A 21,461-nucleotide genomic window follows, 5' to 3' on the forward strand; every position below is an offset into this window, starting at 1 on the left:
CAACTGGATCAAATCATTTTCTAGAAAATGTAAATATCGCAATCCATTGAGATTTTCATTGAAAAAGTAAGGTCCTATGATGCGGCCATTGAACAATCCACACCATACATTAATACCCCAAGTAGTTTGAAAATTACTTTCGCGGACCCAGTGGGGATTTTCTTGAGACCAATAGTGACTGTTATGTTATGCCACAAAATTTGACTGAATATGTTAGGACTTTCATGTAATATTACCTGAATATAAGCAATGAATTCAAGTCGTCGTTCAAAGTCCGTGGGTTTCAAACCTTGTACCAACTGAATTTTGAATGGGTGGTATTTATTTTCTTTCAGAATTCTCTGTACATTAGAATTACTCACACCGACTTCTTCTGCAAGAGTACGGATAGAAACATGTGGATGAATAATAATATAAGCCAACACATTGATCTCTAAATCTTCAGTTCTAACAGATCTCGTATGATGACGATGCTTTATAGTAGAAGGAAATGACCCAGTTCGCAATTTTTCTACAACTCTCGAAAAAGTCATTCGTGACGGAATGGGTCTGTCTGGAAAACGTTCTTGGTATAGACGTTGTGCTTGACGGCAGTTTTTCTGACATTCCCCAAAAATTAATAACATATCAATGCAAACACTTGGACTAAACGCGAAAGGCATACTGGAGTTTTCGCACAAAGAACACAGTTACTGTTTTGCAAAGAATCACTGAATCGAACTGACAAGTAGATACAATTCAACAACATTTGTTACTATGGTATCAACAAGCATAAGCTACTTGATGAAATTGTGCAATATAAAGCAATTCACCCTCAAGTTATTCAATATTATATTCAACTGATATCGATATCGTATCGTAGAGGTGAGAATAATGGTTTGTATTCAGTAGTAGTCTAGTTCATTTCAATAAAAGATATAGACTGGATTCGTGTACGAGTAAATAAGTTTTTTTGAAACTTTATATTTAAGGAAAAGTGCAATAACTCAACAATGCCGTAACCGAATTTCAAAAACCAAACATGAAATGATATCAGAATTTAACGTAGCATGTGAATATGTAATGATATACAGGGCGTTCTATTTTAAAAAATGGAATTTTGGTCTGTAGCACCTACACCAAACACCCTATATATTTGAAAATTATATCAAAATAAAGCTCTCATGAACTCCTAAAACTTTTGTATGAAACATTTTTGTGTATCTCCTTCAACAAACCAGATATTGCCTGTCACATAAAATGTGGGACACCCGGTATATAAAAAGGGGGATAAAAATGATTTGAATAACTACAGAGCAATTAGTATTCTTTCTAGCATTTCTAAACTATATGAAATGAATCTAAAAGAGCAGTTGAATGGTTATTTTACTGCGATGAAAAAATTATCACCATCACAACATGGTTTCACGATTAACAAAAGCACTGATATCTCTGCGACTTTCATAGTCGCATAATAACGGCCTTGGACAAAAAAAAATATGTGCTAGGATTGTTCATTAATTTTTCACGTGCGTTTGATTGTGTTAATCACAGCCTCTTGCTGCAAAAACTCTCGAGATATGGGGTGAGAGGACTGCCACTCAATTTATTGACCTCCTATCTTAAAAATAGGAGACAAATAGTGAAAATTGGGGGGAATATAAGTTCTGAAAAACACATTGCTGATGGTGTGCCTCAGGGATCCATTTTGGGACCTTTTCTGTATTTAGTATTCGCAAACGATCTATTAGTGTATCCAAATGGAAATTTTGCCACTCACTGTATATGTTACGCTGATGACACGAATATACTGGTTATTGAAGATGACCTAAACACTGTTATATAAATATAGCTGAAAGCACTTTCAGTAGAGTCATCACTAGGTGTGAAAAAAACAACTTGATAATGAATGAAACAAAAACTAGTATGTTGTAATTCACGGTACGACGACAACACCATGAGGTGAGTCTATACCAGAATACCGAATTACAATTGGACCCCACAACAACAACTAAATTGTTAGGAGTTACCTTCGATAACAACTTGCAGTGGAAGCCACAAGTAGATAGTTTGTGTAAAAAGCTAAGAAATTCTTGTTATTCTCTCAGGTATCTCTACACTCACTGCAGTCAAGAGATTCTACTTACGCTTTATTATGCGAATTTTAATTCTCACGTCAGGTATGGGATACTGAACTGGGGCACAAGCTCCTCTGTGGATGCAGAAGTATGCAGTAAGGATCATTGCTAAGTTAGGATTTAGGGAGTCATGTAGGGGAGCATTTCAGAATTTGAATATATTAACAGTGGCAGGAATATACATACTTGAGGCATGTACATATGTATACTGCAATAAAAACAAATTGGCTGCCAACAGACCCTCACATACCCATTTGACACGAAATGGCCACTTACTTCTACCCAGCCTACATCGAACTACTCTCTACCAAAAAACTTCGACTATCAGGGATGCAAAGTGTATAACAAACTTCCCGACGACATTAAAGTTTCGGTAAATGTCCATATTTTCAAGAGAAAAGTTAGGCAACTCTTATTGTCAAAAAACTGCTTCACCGTTGAGGAGTTTTAACCGTAACATTATTTTCATGTGAGGTGTACGGTTCATTTAATATACACCTTTTTTATTTATACAAACGTAGAATTAGGAACTAATATATTTTATATTTATACTTTATATTATTTTTAGTAATTGTTTGTGACGTGGATATTCTATACACATCCAGAGATATTTAATTATTCTAGTCATTTCATATGTACCTATATACATTTTCTTATATTATTTGTTTACCTGGATTCACTGACGTTTTTCGCTTTTTTTTTGCATTATCACAATGCTGATGTGCAAACTGATTTGTGGAAATAAATTATTATTATTATTATTATTATTTGTTCCAAAAGTATATAATAATAGTCAAGGTCTTTATTATTTCCACTTATCAGATACTTTTATTACATTTTAATACAAATACATAAAGTATACATGATTTTACATTTCATCAGTTCAGACTTCCATTGTCTAATATGATATAAATTGATTTGAAATCCCTGAAAGAATCTGTAAAGAATTGGAAAGATTAGCTGATAAGATTGAAAAATTCCAAATCCAGTTATTTCACGACGTTTCGATTGTTAGTATCCACAATCGTCTTCGGGTAATATCTTTCCTCTCTCCGCTTCATTGGTTTTAGTGGGAACTGACCTTTTGGCGGGAGTTGGTTGTATTCCGCTTCATTAGAGGTTTCCATATGTCTACGTCAGCTTGGCTGAATGCATTGCTGGACAACATGTACGCAGCTTCTTTGAATATTCTCCAAAACCAGTGTTCCTCTTTGTGGATGATTTCAGCTTGAGCCCATTTTATATTATGTTGATGAGTCCAAACATGCTCTGCTATTCCTGATTTGCTGGTTTCCCCTCGCTGTGTGTGTTTCTTGTGCTCGGCAATGAGAACTTCCAATGGCCTCTTAGTTTTACCGATGTATGATTCTCCGCACTCGCAGGGTATCCGGTAAATGCAATTATTGGAATCGCAGTCCGCGTTGGGTGGCCTGATGCTTCCATCACAATGGAGAAGGAAGTGCACAACGAATGAACATTCTTAGACGTATTGGTGAAGAGGACCGACACTGAATAGAAAACATCTGTATATCGAAAACTCACTCACACAGGACAGTATCTGAACGAGAAATCCAACCACCATCAATTGACTAAGACAGGTATCATCAAGACTCTACTAGACCGTGCCTTCGAGCTCTGTAATACATAGGAAGGTCTCGAAATGGTTACTCCAAAGTGATGGTGAAACAGGCTTCAGCTAGAAGACAGCAAGAGCTCCACGAGGAAGAGAAGCCGCCACAACTACATCAGAGAATTATCGGAAAGGATAAGACGGATTGGGTCCAAGTATAACATCAGGACCTGCTTCAGATCTGGGAACACTATCCGTAGCAGCCTCACGAAAACCAGGCCACCAAACGCGGACTGCGATTCCAAGAATTGCATTTACCGTACACCCTGCGAGTGCGGAGAATCATACATCGGTGAAACTAAGAGGCCTTTGAAAGTTCGCATTGCCGAGCACAAGAAACACACACAGCGCGGAGAAACTAGCAAATCCGGAATAGCAGAGCATGTTTGGACTCATCAACATAACATCAAGTGGGCTCAAGCTGAAATCATCCACAAGGAGAAACACTGGTTTGAAAGAAAATTTAAGAAGCCGCGTATATGTTGTCCAACAACGCACTTAGTCAAGCTAGCGTAAAGATACGCAACATATGGAAACCTCTAATCAAGCGGAACACGACCAACTCCCGCCAAACGGTCAGCTCCCGCTGAAGCCAATGAAGCGGAGAGAGGGAAGGGGGATAGGTGAAAGCACTCGAATGACCTATAAATGTTCGGAGGAATAAGTCCAGTTATTACCCGAAGACGGTAATAACTGGAAGAGGAAGAGAAGCCGCCACAACTACATCAGAGAATTATCGGAAAGGATAAGACGGATTGGGTCCAAGTATAACATCAGGACCTGCTTCAGATCTGGGAACACTATCCGTAGCAGCCTCACGAAAACCAGGCCACCAAACGCGGACTGCGATTCCAAGAATTGCATTTACCGTACACCCTGCGAGTGCGGAGAATCATACATCGGTGAAACTAAGAGGCCTTTGAAAGTTCGCATTGCCGAGCACAAGAAACACACACAGCGCGGAGAAACTAGCAAATCCGGAATAGCAGAGCATGTTTGGACTCATCAACATAACATCAAGTGGGCTCAAGCTGAAATCATCCACAAGGAGAAACACTGGTTTGAAAGAAAATTTAAGAAGCCGCGTATATGTTGTCCAACAACGCACTTAGTCAAGCTAGCGTAAAGATACGCAACATATGGAAACCTCTAATCAAGCGGAACACGACCAACTCCCGCCAAACGGTCAGCTCCCGCTGAAGCCAATGAAGTGGAGAGAGGGAAGGGGGATAGGTGAAAGCACTCGAATGACCTATAAATGTTCGGAGGAATAAGTCCAGTTATTACCCGAAGACGGTTGTGGATATTATCAATCGAAACGTCGTGAAGTAACTTGTTTTGGAATCTTTCAATTTTCATTTCTTGTTAATAATTTTAAAATTTTTTTAGGTCGTGTTAATTGTTCAATTTTTTTTGTTGTTGCTCGTATGTTATTTTCATTGTAATTTCAGTTTTTTACTTGATAAAATTATTATTTTTCAGCTAATCTCTCTAATTTCTTAAAGATTCTTTTAGGGATTTCACATCAATTTATATCATATTAGACAATGGAAGTCCGAACTGATAAAGTGCACTACAAAACATTGTCAACCACTATAGATAGTGTGCATATGTGTGTGTGTGTGTGTTTTATTTTCATGATTTGAGATGAGAATGATGCTTGAAGGTTTCTATTTTAAAAACTGGAAGAGTCAAAGTACCATTGGATGTCGGAACGAAAAGTGATTTTTCTGTGTAGCTAACACGGGGTTTCATTTGTGATGATTCTATGAAACAGAGTTGCACTATGTAGATGTCTCCTATTGGCCATATTCAACCCTTTGATGTCTCGTAATTTATGTGATATCCTTTGACGTCTACGAATTCAAAAAAGTAGTCCTAAACACGAATTTTGTACCTTTTGAATTTTGTTTTGATAATGGCTTGTCAAGCAACGGCCATAAAGGGAATCATCATAATTGAACAATGACAGTACCAATGTCTCACAAAGAACAGCTTTCAGATACATTATTAGAACTTTTTTACTTCCGTATATCGCCTTCAAAATAGAATATGCTCATTGAACACTTTCCGTGAAAGTATCTATGAAAGAGAGTCAATCTTTCTTCTTTTTTTCTGATTAATTTGGGCGTTACTTGATGAAGATCCATAGTAATTTCAAAAACTACACCTGACGATTTGATCTCCACAAACTTTATTTGAAAAAAATATACAGGGCTTTTCATGATGAGCGTTAATTAGCCGTTTCTGACAAACTATTTAACGGATCAACCTGAAAATTTCACAGTATGCATAAATCAATATGACCTACACGCCTGAAATATTTCAGACGAAGCGGCGTTGTCGCTTCTACTATAAAGTAGCGGCTTCTTTGATTTTTCAAATAGAACACCCCGTATATAATATCATATGATGATTCATTTTAACTTTGTCAACAAATTCATACACTATTCACCTATACCTATCTATTACAGTTTGGAAGATATAAATTAATTTCGATATTTTTTTACTAAACATGAACTTTTATAAATGCTGATAATATTGAACTCTCTTGCACTAAAACGATCAAATTTGAAATGGAGTGGAGTGATACTATGAGGATCTTCACTCCAAATCATATTCTCATTTGTCTCATACAGGGTCTTCAAAAAAAGCAGATACTTTGATCTCATGAAAAAATGAGTGGAACTCAATTTTTTCAAATGGAACACCCTGTATATTTCAACATGTTTGAGCTCTACATCCAATTTTAGATTAACTTTGTTCGGATAATACTATTTCTATTTTGAACCGTTTTCGAGATAAACTGTTTCAAACGGAAACTGACGTGGTGTTCTCGCTCGTTTTTTTGAATTCATCACTTATTTTGGATATTCAACATTGTTTTTATGCTTAGTAATATTTCTTTTTGATCCAGTTTTTCAACTGTCTCAGATCAGTCAATTCGAAATTGGTATGTACCTACCTTAGAAAAAGTTACAATTTGTATACATTGAGGTATTGGTCTCTAACGTATAACAGTACACATTAATATTTTTTAATAGTGTACTTTGGAAAAATAAATAAACCAATTATTTAACGTCAGACTTTCGTTGGTGGTTTTGACTGATTGTGATAGCTATCAATTATAATAGAATAATGTCAAGATTAGGTTACAGTAATGAAGATTTCTTGAATTTATTAATAATTTATGGTGAGTGCAATAGAATTGCAAGTAGAACATGCCGAGTATTTCATGAAAGATATCCACAACTTCCGAAGCCGAATAATAATGTGATAAATCGACTACTAAAAAACTGTAGGTTGAATGGAACCTTCCGTCCAAAAATCATTCGTAAGAAGACTAAAGTGGATGATGATGACAATGGTATAACAGTTTTGGGATACTTTCATGCATTTCCAAATGCTTCTCTGCACGAGGCTGAAAGGGAGGTAGGTATACCCTACGTGACAATTTGTCGAATTCTTAATAAGCATAAATGGCATCCCTAGAAGTTCTACTGTGTCCAACATTTGAAAGAGACTGATTTACCTCGTAGAGTGGAATTCTTTGAATCGTTACTTGTCAAGACTCAAGAGGATGAACATTTCCTTGACAATATCATATGGACAGATGAGGCCAAGTTCACAAAAAATGGAGTTTTCAATAGACACAACAGTCATTATTGGGCGCCAGAAAATCCCCATGTTGTCCGCCAAAGGGGTTTTCAAGAAAGATGGCAATTCAATGTATTTTGTGCCATAAAGAATGAGTCAATTTTGTATATCGAGTTTTATGATGATAATTTGAATGCATCAAAATATGAAGATTTACTGAGGAATGGAATTCAAATGATTTTAAATAATAGACCAGGAAGGAACGTGTATGGTACCAAATGGATGGTGGTCCACCTCATAATTATCATTCAGTCAGCCAAGCTTTAACCGAAATCTTCGAAGACAGATGGATTGGTAATAATGGACCTTTTCATTGGCCTCCTAGAACACCAGATGGCAATCCATTATATTATTTCGTGAAGGGTTTCATTGAAAATGTGGTTTACTCTACTCCAATAACAACAATGGAAGATATGAAATCGAGAGTTACAACTGCTTTCAATAGTTTGACTCCAGACTTGATCAGAAGCGCTACACATGACAATCTTTTGAAGAGATTACATGTTTGTTTAAGTAGAGGTGGAGATGTGTTTGAAAATATTCTGAATTACACTGACGATTAAATTAACTCATTAATTTATGGGTTTATCATTTTCAGGTCGTGTTTCAGCGTTAATAAAACTATTGTTTGAAGAGAAGTTTCATTCGATGGTTGAGGAGTATTTCAATAATTATCTTTTCATTGTATTATCTGTGACTAATTGAGAAACATCAAACGAAATCTGTTTTACAAAAATAAGTGATGAACAAGGAAACCATGTCAATTTCCTTTTGAAACAGTTTATCTCGAAAACGGTTCAAAATAGAAATAGTATTATCTGAACAAAGTTGATCTAAAATTGGATGTAGAGCTCAAAAATGTTGAAATAAACAGGGTGTTCTATTTGAAAAAATTGAGTTTCACTCATTTTTTCATGAGATCAAAATATCTGCATTTTTTGAAGACCCTGTATGAGGTAAATGAAAATATGACTCGGAGTGAAAATCCTCATAGTATCACTCCACTTCATTTCAAATTTGATCATTTTAGTGCAAGAGAGTTCAAGATTATCAGCATTTATGAAAGTTCATGTTTGGTAAAAAAAAATATCGGAATTAATTTATATCTTCTAAACGGTAATAGGTAGGTATAGAGAAATAGTATATGAATTTGTTGACAAGGTGATAATAAATCATAATATGATATTATATACGGGGTGTTCTATTTGAAAAATCAAAGAAGCCGCTACTTTATAGTAGAAGCGACAACGCCGCTTCGTCTAAAATATTTCAGGCGTGAACGTCATATTGACTTATGCATACTGTGAAAATTTCAGGTTGATCCGTTGAATAGTTTGCCAGAAACGGCTAATTAACGCTCATCATGAAAAGCCCTGTATATCACAACATGTTCCGCTAAAGCATTAGCTTTTTCAATTGATTTATACTTCGAGTTGTTCTTAACATTAATATTTATGCTACAGTAACCATAATTGAGACTACTTCAGGAAATTTTTACCTGAACTTAACGTACACGTTCTCGTGGATGACGTTTTGGTATGTTTTACAGGTACAAAGACGCACTGAGATACTATTCATAGGGATATTACCAAAATTCATGAAAATATTAAATTCACTATTGAAATAGAAGCTCAATCAATTTTTCGGACCTAACAATTAGTAGAATGAACAACAAACATGATTTTTCAATTTATCACAAACCGTCCTATACGGATATTACTATACATTACGATTCTACCCATCCTTATCAACACAAAGTAGCAGCTTATAATTGCATGATTCACAGATTAGTCAATGTTCCTCTTTCAATAGATAATTTCAAAATCATCAAACAAATTGCGGATAACAATGGGTTTAGAGCCGAATTAATAAACAAAATACTTGCCAAGAAAGTCTACGCAAAAGCGATTCGAGACGTTTTTCCTATTGATAAGGTAGATAATCAAAATTATAGAGCTTTAACGTATTTTGGACAACCAACGGAAAAAGTGGCTTCATTTTTGAGGAAACGAGATATTAAAATTGCATATATAACAAGTAATACGTTGGGAAAGTTAGTTAAAAATAAAAAAGACAAAACATCCAAATTCGATAAATCAGGAGTATATAAATTAAAGTGTGGAACGTGTCCTAAGGTATATATTGGTCAAACTGGCAGGACATTTAGGAATCGAATCCAGGAACATCATACGAGCTATGCAAATAAGAAAACAAATTCAACATATTCAAATCATCTTCTAGAAAAAAATCATATTTCCAACAAAAAGTTCGAAATTTTGCACATAGAAAATAAAGGTTTGAAACTGAATCATTTGGAAGCAATGGAAATTAATAAACTCAAAAATTCAAACATTCTAATAAATGACCAACTAGATTTGAGTAGATCACCATTATTGAACTTGTTTTCTTAAAAACCGAGAAAGAGTATTATTGATGTAGATGTGAGGTAATACGCTTCAGGTGATCAAAATTGAACAGGTACGTTTTTTTTTGTACTTTGGGAGCTGTTTGACTTGTCCATTTAGTCCAAGTCTCCAGGAAACACTGCAGCCTCTTGGGCTTATTGCGTTTGTTCTCCCATCTTCTCATGACACCCATTCCATCAGTCTCGTCTCGTTCCCTGTACTAGTTTGTACAGGTTCCGTGTTGGATGTTCGTCATATTCTTCTGGACGTAATTTCATACGTCCATAGTCCATAGGTCTCCATTGTACAGCCCCATTTTATTCAGGTGTTCTCTGACCGGACAATGACCGGTAAGTAACTCTGTAATTATTCTGAGTCGATCCCTACTATATTGAAGTAGTTCTTCGGTTCTTTTCTCGGACGGTTCCCCAATGAAGGTTCTACTGTGTTTGTTGCCAGGTACTTTTGTCCAGTACTCTGTGTGCTTCTTATTGGTCCATATCCTAATCTGGTTTCGTACTAGTGATTTTGATACCCCCAGAGCTGGTTCAGGACCTATATATGAAGTTGATGATCCGCGTCTAGCGCATTCATCAGCTTTATCATTACTTGTGATTCCTGAATGCCCTGGCACCCAGTACAAAGTTGATTTGTTCCTGTTTGCAAGTTCATTCAGTTCTTCATGGCATTCCCAGACCAGTTTTGATGTCACCTTCGGGTTTGTCAGAGCCCCTAGTGCGCTCTTGCTGTCTGTAAAAATATTGATCCGCTCATTTCTTTGAGGTCTCAATTTAATAAGCCCTGCACAGTGCAAGATAGCATACACTTCCGCCTGAAATACGGATGTGTATAGTCCTAGCGGATAGCTGTAGTTTAGATTTCTATCCGCTCAGTATATTCCATCCCGTTCCATGTTTGGTCTTTGATCCATCTGTATACCAGGTGTTTTTTCCAAACATGTTTTCGGGATGACTAATGGTCTTCCACTCTTCATGGCTTATGATTTTGGCCGTGAAGTTTGTGTTAAAGGCGTACTTCGGTGTCATGTGGTCCGTGCACATGTTCAATATGTGCTCTTCCACTTGTTTCGAAATTTCTGTTCAGTCCGATCTTCTGTAGTTCGGTGAGTTTTCCAGTCTGAATTGGTCCATCCTGGCCTACCCCATTTTCACAAAGTGTAAAGGAGGTAGATTCAGGAGTGTCTCCAATGCAGCTGTTGGGGTAGTTCTCATTGCTCCCGTTATTCCCAAACATGCAAGTCTTTGCACCTTGCCTAGTTTGTTGATGGCGGTCGCCTGATTCACCTTTGGCCACCAGACCAGAGATGCGTATGTTATCATGGGTTTAACCACCATCGTGTATAGCCAATATACCATGTCTGGTTTTAGTCCCCATGTTTTTCCATAGGTGCGTCTGGCGAGCATCAGTGCTACCTCCGCTTTCCTCTTTATCCTGTCCAAGTGTTGGTTCCAGGTCAGTTTGGAGTCTAGGATTACTCCCAGATATTTAACCTCCCCCAACACTTGTATTTCTTCACCCCTTTTAGTCCTCTTGGTGAATGCTACTATGGTCGATTTGGATGGGCTTATGTTAAGCCCTTCCTCTTCGGTCCATCTTGTTATGATGTTCAGGGCCTGCTACATGCATCCCTTCTCTACATTATTATATTTACCCTGGACTAGGATGACTAAGTCGTCTGCATAGTCCAGTACTTTATACCCATTACGGTCCAGGAGACATAGTAGCTCGTCCATTACAAGGTTCCATAACAGAGGGGATAGAACCCCCCCTGTGGACAGCCCCTAAGCTTCCCCTAAGCATGCAGTCTATCCACCTGCAGCTTATTTTGTCGATCCCTCTTCTCTTCGACGCCTGGATGATTGATTCTAGTAACGTATTATCAAATGCGCCCTCAATGTCCAAGAAAGCAGCTAAGAGTACTTCCTTGTTTTTGTAGGTATATTCTACTTTTTCTGTTACCCGACATAGAGCCGTTTCTGTTGACATAACTGACCTGTATGCATATTGGTCTCGATGTAATGGTCTGATAGCCAGAGTTACGTCCCTAATATGCCTGTCAAGTAGTTTTTCTAGCGTTTTCAACGCAAATGACATGAGACTAATTGGTCTCAAATTACTTGAAAAAGCTAATATTTTAGCGAAACATGTTGTGATATATTTTTTTCAAATAAAGTTTGTGGAGATCAAATCGTCAGGTGTAGTTTTTGAAAAAATCTTTCTTCGATGTTCAAGGCTATCAAGGTTGCACATGATGTTCTCGTCTGAATGGATATCAGCAACTTCAGGATATGTTTGGGAGTAGAGCTCCATACATGAGAACAATACTCCAAAGACGGGCTGATCTGAGCTCTATAAAACACTAAATGTTGCTGAGATGTGTACAGTATCCTGGTTGGGTAGTGTTCCAAGCTTTTGAGAAGCAGCCTTTGCAGTTCCAGCGATGTGATTATGCCAAGACATATTGGTGTCCATTTATCGAAGCAGAAGGCGGAATTGTCTGATCTGACATTATTATATCCGGTTCGGAAACATTTATCTTCTTGGAGGAAACCGATATCTGGGGTTTTGTGGCATTGAATTGAACCTGGTTACTTCCACCCCAAATCGAAATCACTCCCAGCCCCTCATTAAGATATGCAACCTCCTGCTGCCGGTGAAGATGTGCCTCCTTAGCCGATGTCCCCAAATCCAAATGGAATGAAGAGACCAGTGTGTTGTCGTCAGCAAAGGAATATATTGGATTCTTGTTTTTTTCCAATAAGTCGTTTATATACAATAAAAAGAGGGTTGGAGACAATATGGATCCCTGGGGAACACCAGCGTTGATGGTGAAAGTACTCGAGAGATATCCATCGTCGGCCACTTATCTATATACATATTTTTCGTTTTTTTACTATCAAATAGCTTTTGAGCTCAGACAGCTCAAGAAATGCAAGTTGTTCAATAGCAGTTGGTGGTTTATTTTATCGAAGCACAGCTAAAGTCCACAAGAATTTATACAGTGCATGATCCTAGATTAGTAGCTCTGAAAATATCATCAGCGACATGCAAGAAGGTGGTTGCGCAACTATAGCCCTTTCAAAATCCAGATTAAACTATAGAAAGCAATGAAAATTTTCTCAGATGACCTCAAAGCTGTACTTCGATAGCCCTCTCCAATACTTTGGACAATGTTGGCAAAATGCTTATTGCTCGCAAGTACGATGTGCGGACAACACAATTTAATCAAGCTAACATTCGCCCATCATACCCATAAACATTTGTTCTGATGTTACATAGCGTTGTGAAGAAGAACAAATTAATAACCTCTTCAAATTGGAATGAGGCATTCACTTTCCGATTGATTTAATAAACATTCAAAAGTTCCTCACGTGGTTCATCGATCTGTGAAGAATCAATAAAAAATGCATTGATCTCATTTGGTTTCGGTAGTTGTTCAGGTGAAATGCGAGATTTGTTAGCAAACATTTTCAATGCTCTTAGTGTAGACCACATTTGTTTTTTGTTACAATTAATGAACCTATGAGTGAAATATGCTCTTTTCTGGTTTTTATTGCTCTGTTCGCGTATTTCCACTTATCTTTAGAAAATTGAAAATAGTTAACTGACTTACAGTTTTTGAGAAATGATTCTGGTAGAAATCATTTCTTTTATTGTACCCGTTAGCCAAAAGGTATTTGGTTTTGTAACACTAGAGGTTATGAAAGCAATTTCACTAGGCAATTCACTAAAAAAATTACTTTGTCACCAACTGGTCATGAATCATTTGAAGTAGAGATGAAAACAAATCTCTCTGAAAATTTCCTTCATTAAAATATTTGAAATTTCTATAAGTGATCATTTTGGTTTTTTGAATAAAACAGTTACTAGCAATTTACAGTAACCATATGTATGATCAGATATACTACCGCTATTAGGAACACTCTTTTTATTTAGGTATTTTTCGTTTATTATAATCAAATCAAGAAGACTCACAGCTATTTTAGTTACTCTAGTTGTACAATTCACAATTTGATTCAATTTAAAAGTCTCTAATATATAGATAATGGAATTTTCCAAAGTTTTTATTTTCGAAATTAAGTAGAATTATATTGAAATCACCCATACAAATAACTTAGTCTGCACATAGATAAACTAGGCTTGAAGTATTTTCAAATGCGTTCAGAAATGTCGAAAAGTCCTGCTGTGGAGGCATGTATATGACGCCAACTGCTAAATGATATTGTTGTAAATCATGCCCTAATGAAAATAACGCTGGCCGCCACTGGTAGCCATAAACCATTTGTGACGTAACTAAGACCGCGCGAATGTACGATGTTCGCTGCCGTTCTAGATGTAGCGAGAATACTGCTACCGGCTTCGATGGAATTCCGAGGAATGTTACGGCGCCTTCGATTGCCAAATATAAGCGCCATCCACTCGCTCAACGAGACAGTCAAATGAAGGTGATGATGCGGTACGCGGAGCGATCTATAAGGGGATAGACATTCGAATAATTGTTGAAGTTTTAATTAAAGTGATTGTTGTATTTGAAGTTGAGTTTGTTTATTGTTCAGTGTAGTCAATTATTGGTCAACCTTCGGGGAAAAACGTAACATTTGGTGTCGGAAGAGGAATAATTGACTGAAAATGTTCTGTTTTATGGTGAAAACAAGGAGTGTCGATTACGACGGAATGGAAAAGCTTGAGAAAATATTTGAGCCTTTGCAAGCGGGTCTGCCGGAAGAACTGAAAAGCCGAAATTATAAAGATGACCGACGGAGGGAGGAAGAAAAATTACGCATGTATGAAGACCGTAAATTACTACTAGGTATTCAAGAAAAACAGGTAAATAATCGGGAAAAACAGGAAAAGCAGGAAAAAGACAATCAGATGTACCATCATTTGTTAGAAGATTCGAAATCTTCCCAAATGAGTGAAAGGGAGGTACCTGAATTTATTCAGGAAGGATTTGGAAAAATATTTCTGGAAACAAAAGGGATTGAAAAAAACAGTCGATGAGAAGCTTGAGGGGGTTGAAAGGAAATTTGAAGAGAAACTTGAAGCAGTCGATAAAAGAGTTCAGAAAGTTTTTCAGGAACTTCGGAAAGAATCACCGGAACCAAAAAGGATCACTATGGAAAAATGCAAAGTGGAAACATCTCTCCTTTCTAGCAGTTTCATTAAAACTTCAACCTCCGATGGCGAATCTTCTTGGTCAATTTATCGCAGACAATTTGAGGTCGCTGCGGAAAATATTGGGTGGAGAAATGAGGAGAAAGTAACAGCTCTTATACTGGCACTACGAGGAAACCCCTCCGAAATTCTGCAAAATATTCCAGTGAATAGGCAGAAGGATTATAAAGCAGTTTTGAAGATCGAGTATGGTATAGAGCACCTACAACAAGTCTACCAAGCTCAAAAGGTGAGAACTCAAAGTCCATCAGAGCGTCTGCAGGAATTTGGGGCTGAAATCGAAAGATTGTTTATTTCACCTACTGGATTAGTGTCCATAGTTTCATCGACGGGGTTCGTAAGAGGACCTGCAGCAGTTGCTGAGGATGGTACGTCGTGAAAAAATAAATGAAGCCATCATTTATGCCCTAGAATTTGAAACTGCCAAAAATGCTTCGCGACAACAACGGAAAGTTCTAGTGAGGGCCATCAATGGAAAGGAAGACGAAGGAACAGATCGACTCACGGTAGGTCTAGAAGAACTCTAATAAATATTCGATGAATAGAACTACACCCAAGACAAGAGGATGATCTAAATGCTATAACTACGGCAGAGAAGGACATTTAAGGCGGGACTGTCGATCACGTCCAGCATCCTACGAAAGAATAGACTGGCGTTCGAGATCCCTCAATCTGGAGCGTTGGGGTTTGGAAAAACCATATTCAGCCTGCGTTGAGAGTAGTTCCTTGGCTACATTCCAAGCCTCAGGTATTCTATTTCCACGATAGAACGCAACAGTAATAACTTAGTTGTCGAAAGATTTCTTTCACCATCGATATTGGAGCAACGAGGTCAGTAATGAGAGCCCACATTTCCAACAAAAGCAGTCAGAAGAATTCATCGGTAGTAGGTATATGTTCTGGAAACAGCCACTGGCATCGACGACGAATTCATTCTGGGGCTAGACATCATGTACCCCTACGGATTCGTGGTGGACATAAGGAACAAACTGTTGAAGGAATGGGGAAATTTTCCTTGACGTGCCTTATGACAGCGCCAAAAGGTGGTTATACTCACTGGAACATTCCAGAATCTCTCCTAACAGCTACAAAATTATTCAAGTGTGATTTGCTGGACCTGGCGACTTAGTAGAGCCATCCAACGGCTAAGAATCAGAGATTTTCGTGACTAGATCTCTCGTAAATAAAAATAATCAGACCATTCCAGTAAGAATGATAAACCCTAATAATAACAGGGTGACTCTCTAAAAAGGGCAAGTCATAGACACCTACGAACCGATCGTGAAAATTGCAAGAGGAAGAGAAGGGTATGTTTGTGAAGGGCAAAATCATTAGTCGAACGAATTCAGTTCAGTGACTAGATCTCTCGTAAATAAAAATAATCAGACCATTCCAGTAAGAATAATAAACCCTAATAATAACAGGGTGACTCTCTAAAAAGGGCAAGTCATAGACACCTACGAACCGATCGTGAAAATTGCAAGAGGAAGAGAAGGGTATGTTTGTGAAGGGCAAAATCATTAGTCGAACGAATTCAGTTTAACATCGAATCGATACTGGTGATGCCAAGCCCATACGACAACCACAGAGACGATTTTTCTTCGCGAAGCAAAAGACTTAGCTGTTAAGGACATGTTGGAGGAAGGAGAAATCAAACGGAATCAGTTCGAGGAATCAAAGAGCCCTTGGTCGTCACCTGTTGGGTTGGTAACTAAGAAAGATGGATCGACGAGGTTTTGCGTACATTACAGGAGGCTTAAGGATGCCACTAGATATCTCCCTGGAATAGATGACACCCTGAACATCTTGGCCGAATGCAGATGGTTCTCAACATTGGATCTGAAAAGCAGGTGGCCGTTCGCCCCGAGGATAGAGAGAATACGCTTGATGGAGTTGGTGTTTAGAGCACTTACCTGGAAAACATGCTTGGTCTATCTTGATAATATTATAGTCACCGGAAAAAGATTTCACGAACATCTGTCAAACTTGAAGAGTGTTTTCACAAGACTGCGGAATGCTCATTTGTAGATCAACCCCAAGACGTGCTGCCTTTTCCAGGAAAAGGTGAATTTTTTGGAACACATTATATCCTAAAAAGGAATTAAAATAGAACCAGAGAAAATCGAGGCAATGCAAGAATGGCTAACACCTAAGAGCAAGCACGATATAAGAAGTTTACTTGGACTCTATAGCTATTACCGACATTTCGTGATGGACTTTAGGAAAGTTGCTAGACCGCTGCATAGCTTAACTGAAAAGAGAACAACTTTCATTTGGTTCCAAGACTGCCAGCAAGCATTTGCTGTCCTGAAGAGACATTTGACCAGCGCAACGATCCTGGAATACCCAAAGAAGGAGGGCTTGTTTCAACTGGACACGGGTGCATCCTAACATGGAATAGGAACAGAACTTTCTCAGGTGCAGGAAGAAGAAGTCATCATTAGTTATTTTGATAAGTCCCTGGGAACATCAGAAAAAAAAATACGGCGTCACTAAAGAAGAATTCTTGGCGGTGGTCAAAGCGGTGGATCACTACCACTCCCTTTTTTTTATATGGCTGAGCATGTTTGATCAGGTCAGACTATTCAGCACTTCGGTGGCTCTTCAACTTCAAAACCCCAGAAGGACAAATCACCAGGTGGATCGAAAAGTTACCAACTTATGATTTTGAAATTCAACACTAGAAAGGAAAGAGTCACGGAAACGCAGATAGCTTCTCAAGAAGACCGTGTCTGACGTAGTAAATTTGTACATTCAAAAGAATAAAGGTAAAAAAAGGTAATGAGGTGGTGCTAGCTGCACTATAACAAAAAAATAAACCAAGGACAGTTTTTGAAATTTTACACGCTAATTTTCGTTTGTACGCATGCGCAGAAAGTGTCAATAGGGCATATCTTTATTTTTACCTACCAATGGTGGGTAAAACCAGTACCAGGTGAGGGCAAACTTTATGTTCCATTGGTATAATGGGTGTCGGTCCATATGTTCCGTTTATATATCAAATGTCCGGTTCACATATTTCATTAGAACCTAGATTCTTAAATGGTGGTCCGCGAAATCCTGGATGCAACTTCCGATTTTGGCATCCAACTGTCGGACGTGAAGCTCAATTCTAGTACTGTTATAAAATAATATGGTAAAAAATTTAATTTTTCACATAAAATAGTGTTTTCATTACAATCATCATTTTTCATTTAAAATTTTTCTTTCTTCGAGTGGTAACATGAAAATGTTCAAGCTGCTACAACACTTTAGTTAACAAAATAACCAGCTGAGGTTCCGTCAAAAAAAGTATGCTCAATTAGAGTTCCATGGCCAAATTAAATTTGGAACCTCTGCCTTCGAAAACCAGATTGAAAATGATTGAAAGCAGAGCATATTTTTCAATACGAGCTCTTCGAGGCGCATCTACAAAAGTTACAAAATTCCTGAATTTATTACTAAGTTATTTAACTTTTAGTTCGAAAATAAAATATCTGGTGGCAACCCTGATCAATAGATTCGATAAAAATAATAACATGAAATTCCTGGTGATAGAAAAATCCTAATCTTATAAAGTTTGTTTATGGTCGTAATTGCAATTATTGCGGAGACAAAATGTCATATCATTCTCTGGTTGGCACTTGGAAAGTAAAATATATCTTATGAGGTCACTACTACCCTATCTACTTTTATTATATTCTAGGTTGTTAAATGTGAACATGTGAAAAAAACAAGTTCCATGGGCAATTTTGACCATCATTTAAAATTTATGGAGGGGTAAGCAATTCCTGGATTTGTAGAATCAGAAATAGTCATTCAGAATTTCAGTATAAGAGTAAGATTAGATGAAAATGGAGATGTGACTTGGATGGTTCCCGAAGATCTGAAAAATGTTCCACTGTTTACCTGTGAAACGTATGAATTACATAGACCAAGTGGAAAATCAGGGACAATATTACGTTTTGGAGCTTATGCAGGACATGTTTTCGAGTTCAATGTAAGCATCAAGAGTAATAGTTATAGATTACTTGATGTTTTGTATGGTTTTAGACCGACAAATGGTTCAAAGACAGTGTATCTCTATCATGTGAGGGATTATGTACCATACACTGTATCAAAGTTGCAGATGAGGTTCCTTCAAACAATTTGACTTCACTGTTCTCTCTATTACCTGCTTTAGAGGATGGCTACTTCTCAGATATAACGATAAGATCATCTAACAGTAGAGAGGTATGAATCAATTGATTGTGTCGAAGGCCCTGGAAACCAGGTCATTATTTTCAGTTCAAAGTTCACTCTGTCATTCTTGAACTACAAGGAGGTGATATAGATTGGTTTTCAAATCCTCCACCATTCAGCAATCTATCGGAAGATGTTATAGGAACAATTCTACACTTCTTGTATGCTGAGTGTTTACCTGAAAATCTATCTGAAAACGCTGCACGTGAAGTTATTGATGTTGTGTCACCATTTAAATCGCTTTCAAAATTGGTTGAAAATTGTCAACTTTTTCTGAAAAACATAGAATTGAAAAAACGTGAGTTATTTTCAACTATATTTTTTTCATAAGATATATGTATATGTCCTTGAAAATGTGCAGCTCAGTTCATTTTTCTATTGAAAACACTTTCCCAACGCCAGAACAAAAAATTACGGTCTCTCGACGCGTGATTCGCTAACCAAGTTAGAGTCCTCAGGAAGTCACAGCATTCTTGAAATGACCTCTGACTTTATGCTTCCAACTGTCAACTAAGAACTGCCTTATAAAGTACTGTTCCCTAGTAGAGAGGACTGGATCCTCCGGGAGAAGGAAATATTAATAATAATAATATTTATTAGCCATTTCTGTACTTAATGTACATATGGTAAGTCAATAGAAGTACTATATAATATAAAAACAATCAAAATCATGATTTGTTATATACAAATAAAAAAAACTAAAACAAATATCGCAACAGCATATGGGTATCACAGTTAGAGAAGGTATAAATTAATAATAAGAATCTTAAAATTAAAACTTTTGTACTAAATAATCCTGTACGCTATAGAAACACTTTTCTATAAGAATTTTTTAGTGTTATTCTTAAATATTTCATACGATTCAGACTCCTTAATAGCTTTGGTAGTTCATTGTACAGTGTGATCGAGTTATATAGTGGAGAATTTTTAAATTTGGTTGTTTTGTGAGAGAGTATTCTTAACATATCATTATGACGTGTACAATAGTTATGAGTAGCCGCATTCACTTCAAAAGATGCAAGGTTGCTTCTTAAATAGGTTACACATTTCAGTATATATATACATGGAACTGATAACAAGTTTCCCCTTATGATTATAGGTTTGCAGCTATCACGATAGTTCATATCAAAAATTAATCTTATAATACATTTTTGGGCAACAAATATTCCCCTTGACATAATATTTAGAGAAACATGTGGATATGCCATTGCAAAGTATATGCTTAGAAGGCTTTGTGAATCTACACACAATTTCATTTGTTTTATTGCAAAAAAGCTGAATTTAGTTTCTTGCAGACACTATCAATATGCAGATTCCAATTTAGAGATTCATCTAATATAGTTCCTAGAAATTTTAAGTCACGTGACATCATTATTTCATCAGTAAGGTCAATTTCTGTTGGGATGTTATTTTTTTCTGTTATAAAATTTCAGTGAGACAGATTTAGAGGTATTCAATATTAAATGATCACGTTGGCACCATGAAGTAAATCTATCAATAACATCTATGACCCTTGTTAGTATATCTTACAGTGTGGCTCCAGTAAATGGCATTGTGGTATCATCTGCAAACAGTTATATAACAATTATAAATATCAATATATTGCGCGAAATCATTCACATATATTACAAACAGTAAAGGTCCCAATACTGATCCCTGAGGGACTCCTAATGTTACGTCATGTTCCTTGGACACGATATTATTATTTATTTATCTATTTATTTACGGGTGAACCCCAATATTTGTTTACAATAAATTGTGTAACAATAAAAGCTTATACTATACTATACTAATTATTATAAATACCTTTATGTGTGTAACAAAAGACAATAAAAACAGACAGTATTAACTAATAAAATACATTTATATGACTAATGAGTGAGAGACTTGTTTTTTAAAAGTATTTTGATTATCACAGAAAAAATTGACTTTATCACAGTAGTTATTTCCCAGTCTCAACATTTCAGATAAAGGAGAATGATAACCATAGTTGGTTGAGTGATATGGTGTAAAAAATAGCTTTTTTTGTCTAGTGGACCTCTGTGGAACGTTGAAGTTGATAAGAGATAGAATTTCCGGACAATCAATGAGACCAGATATAATTTTGAATAGATAAACCAATGTCGCAGTTGTTCTTCTATCCTCAAGACTCGACAGAGATAATATACTCATCACTTCACTGTAACTGTATTCACCTATAACCAACCCTAGTTTGTATGCCATGGTCCTTAGAAA

General features: G+C 36.9%; 1 protein-coding gene across 2 annotated transcripts in view; it reads left to right on the forward strand.

The window, feature by feature from the left end:
• The first annotated feature begins 18,455 nt into the window (after window positions 1–18,455).
• LOC111512527 (uncharacterized) overlaps window positions 18,456–21,461 on the forward strand; it is a 110,579-nt gene continuing 107,573 nt past the window's right edge. Inside the window, exons 1-5 of one of the 2 annotated variants that reach the window (XM_074170169.1) lie at window positions 18,456–18,635; window positions 18,691–18,764; window positions 18,816–18,984; window positions 19,038–19,217; window positions 19,272–19,524. In XM_074170169.1, coding sequence (XP_074026270.1) covers window positions 18,603–18,635; window positions 18,691–18,764; window positions 18,816–18,984; window positions 19,038–19,217; window positions 19,272–19,524 — 709 coding nt within the window. In that variant the 5' untranslated portion in view covers window positions 18,456–18,602. The remainder of the gene's footprint in view (window positions 18,636–18,690; window positions 18,765–18,815; window positions 18,985–19,037; window positions 19,218–19,271; window positions 19,525–21,461) is intronic. The other variant, XM_074170168.1, reaches the window with a different exon arrangement.

The sequence above is a fragment of the Leptinotarsa decemlineata genome, unplaced genomic scaffold, assembly GCF_025532065.1.
Source record: "Leptinotarsa decemlineata unplaced genomic scaffold, Ldec_3_MD MMD2_P_RNA_scaffold_7, whole genome shotgun sequence".
NCBI lineage: Eukaryota > Metazoa > Arthropoda > Insecta > Coleoptera > Chrysomelidae > Leptinotarsa > Leptinotarsa decemlineata.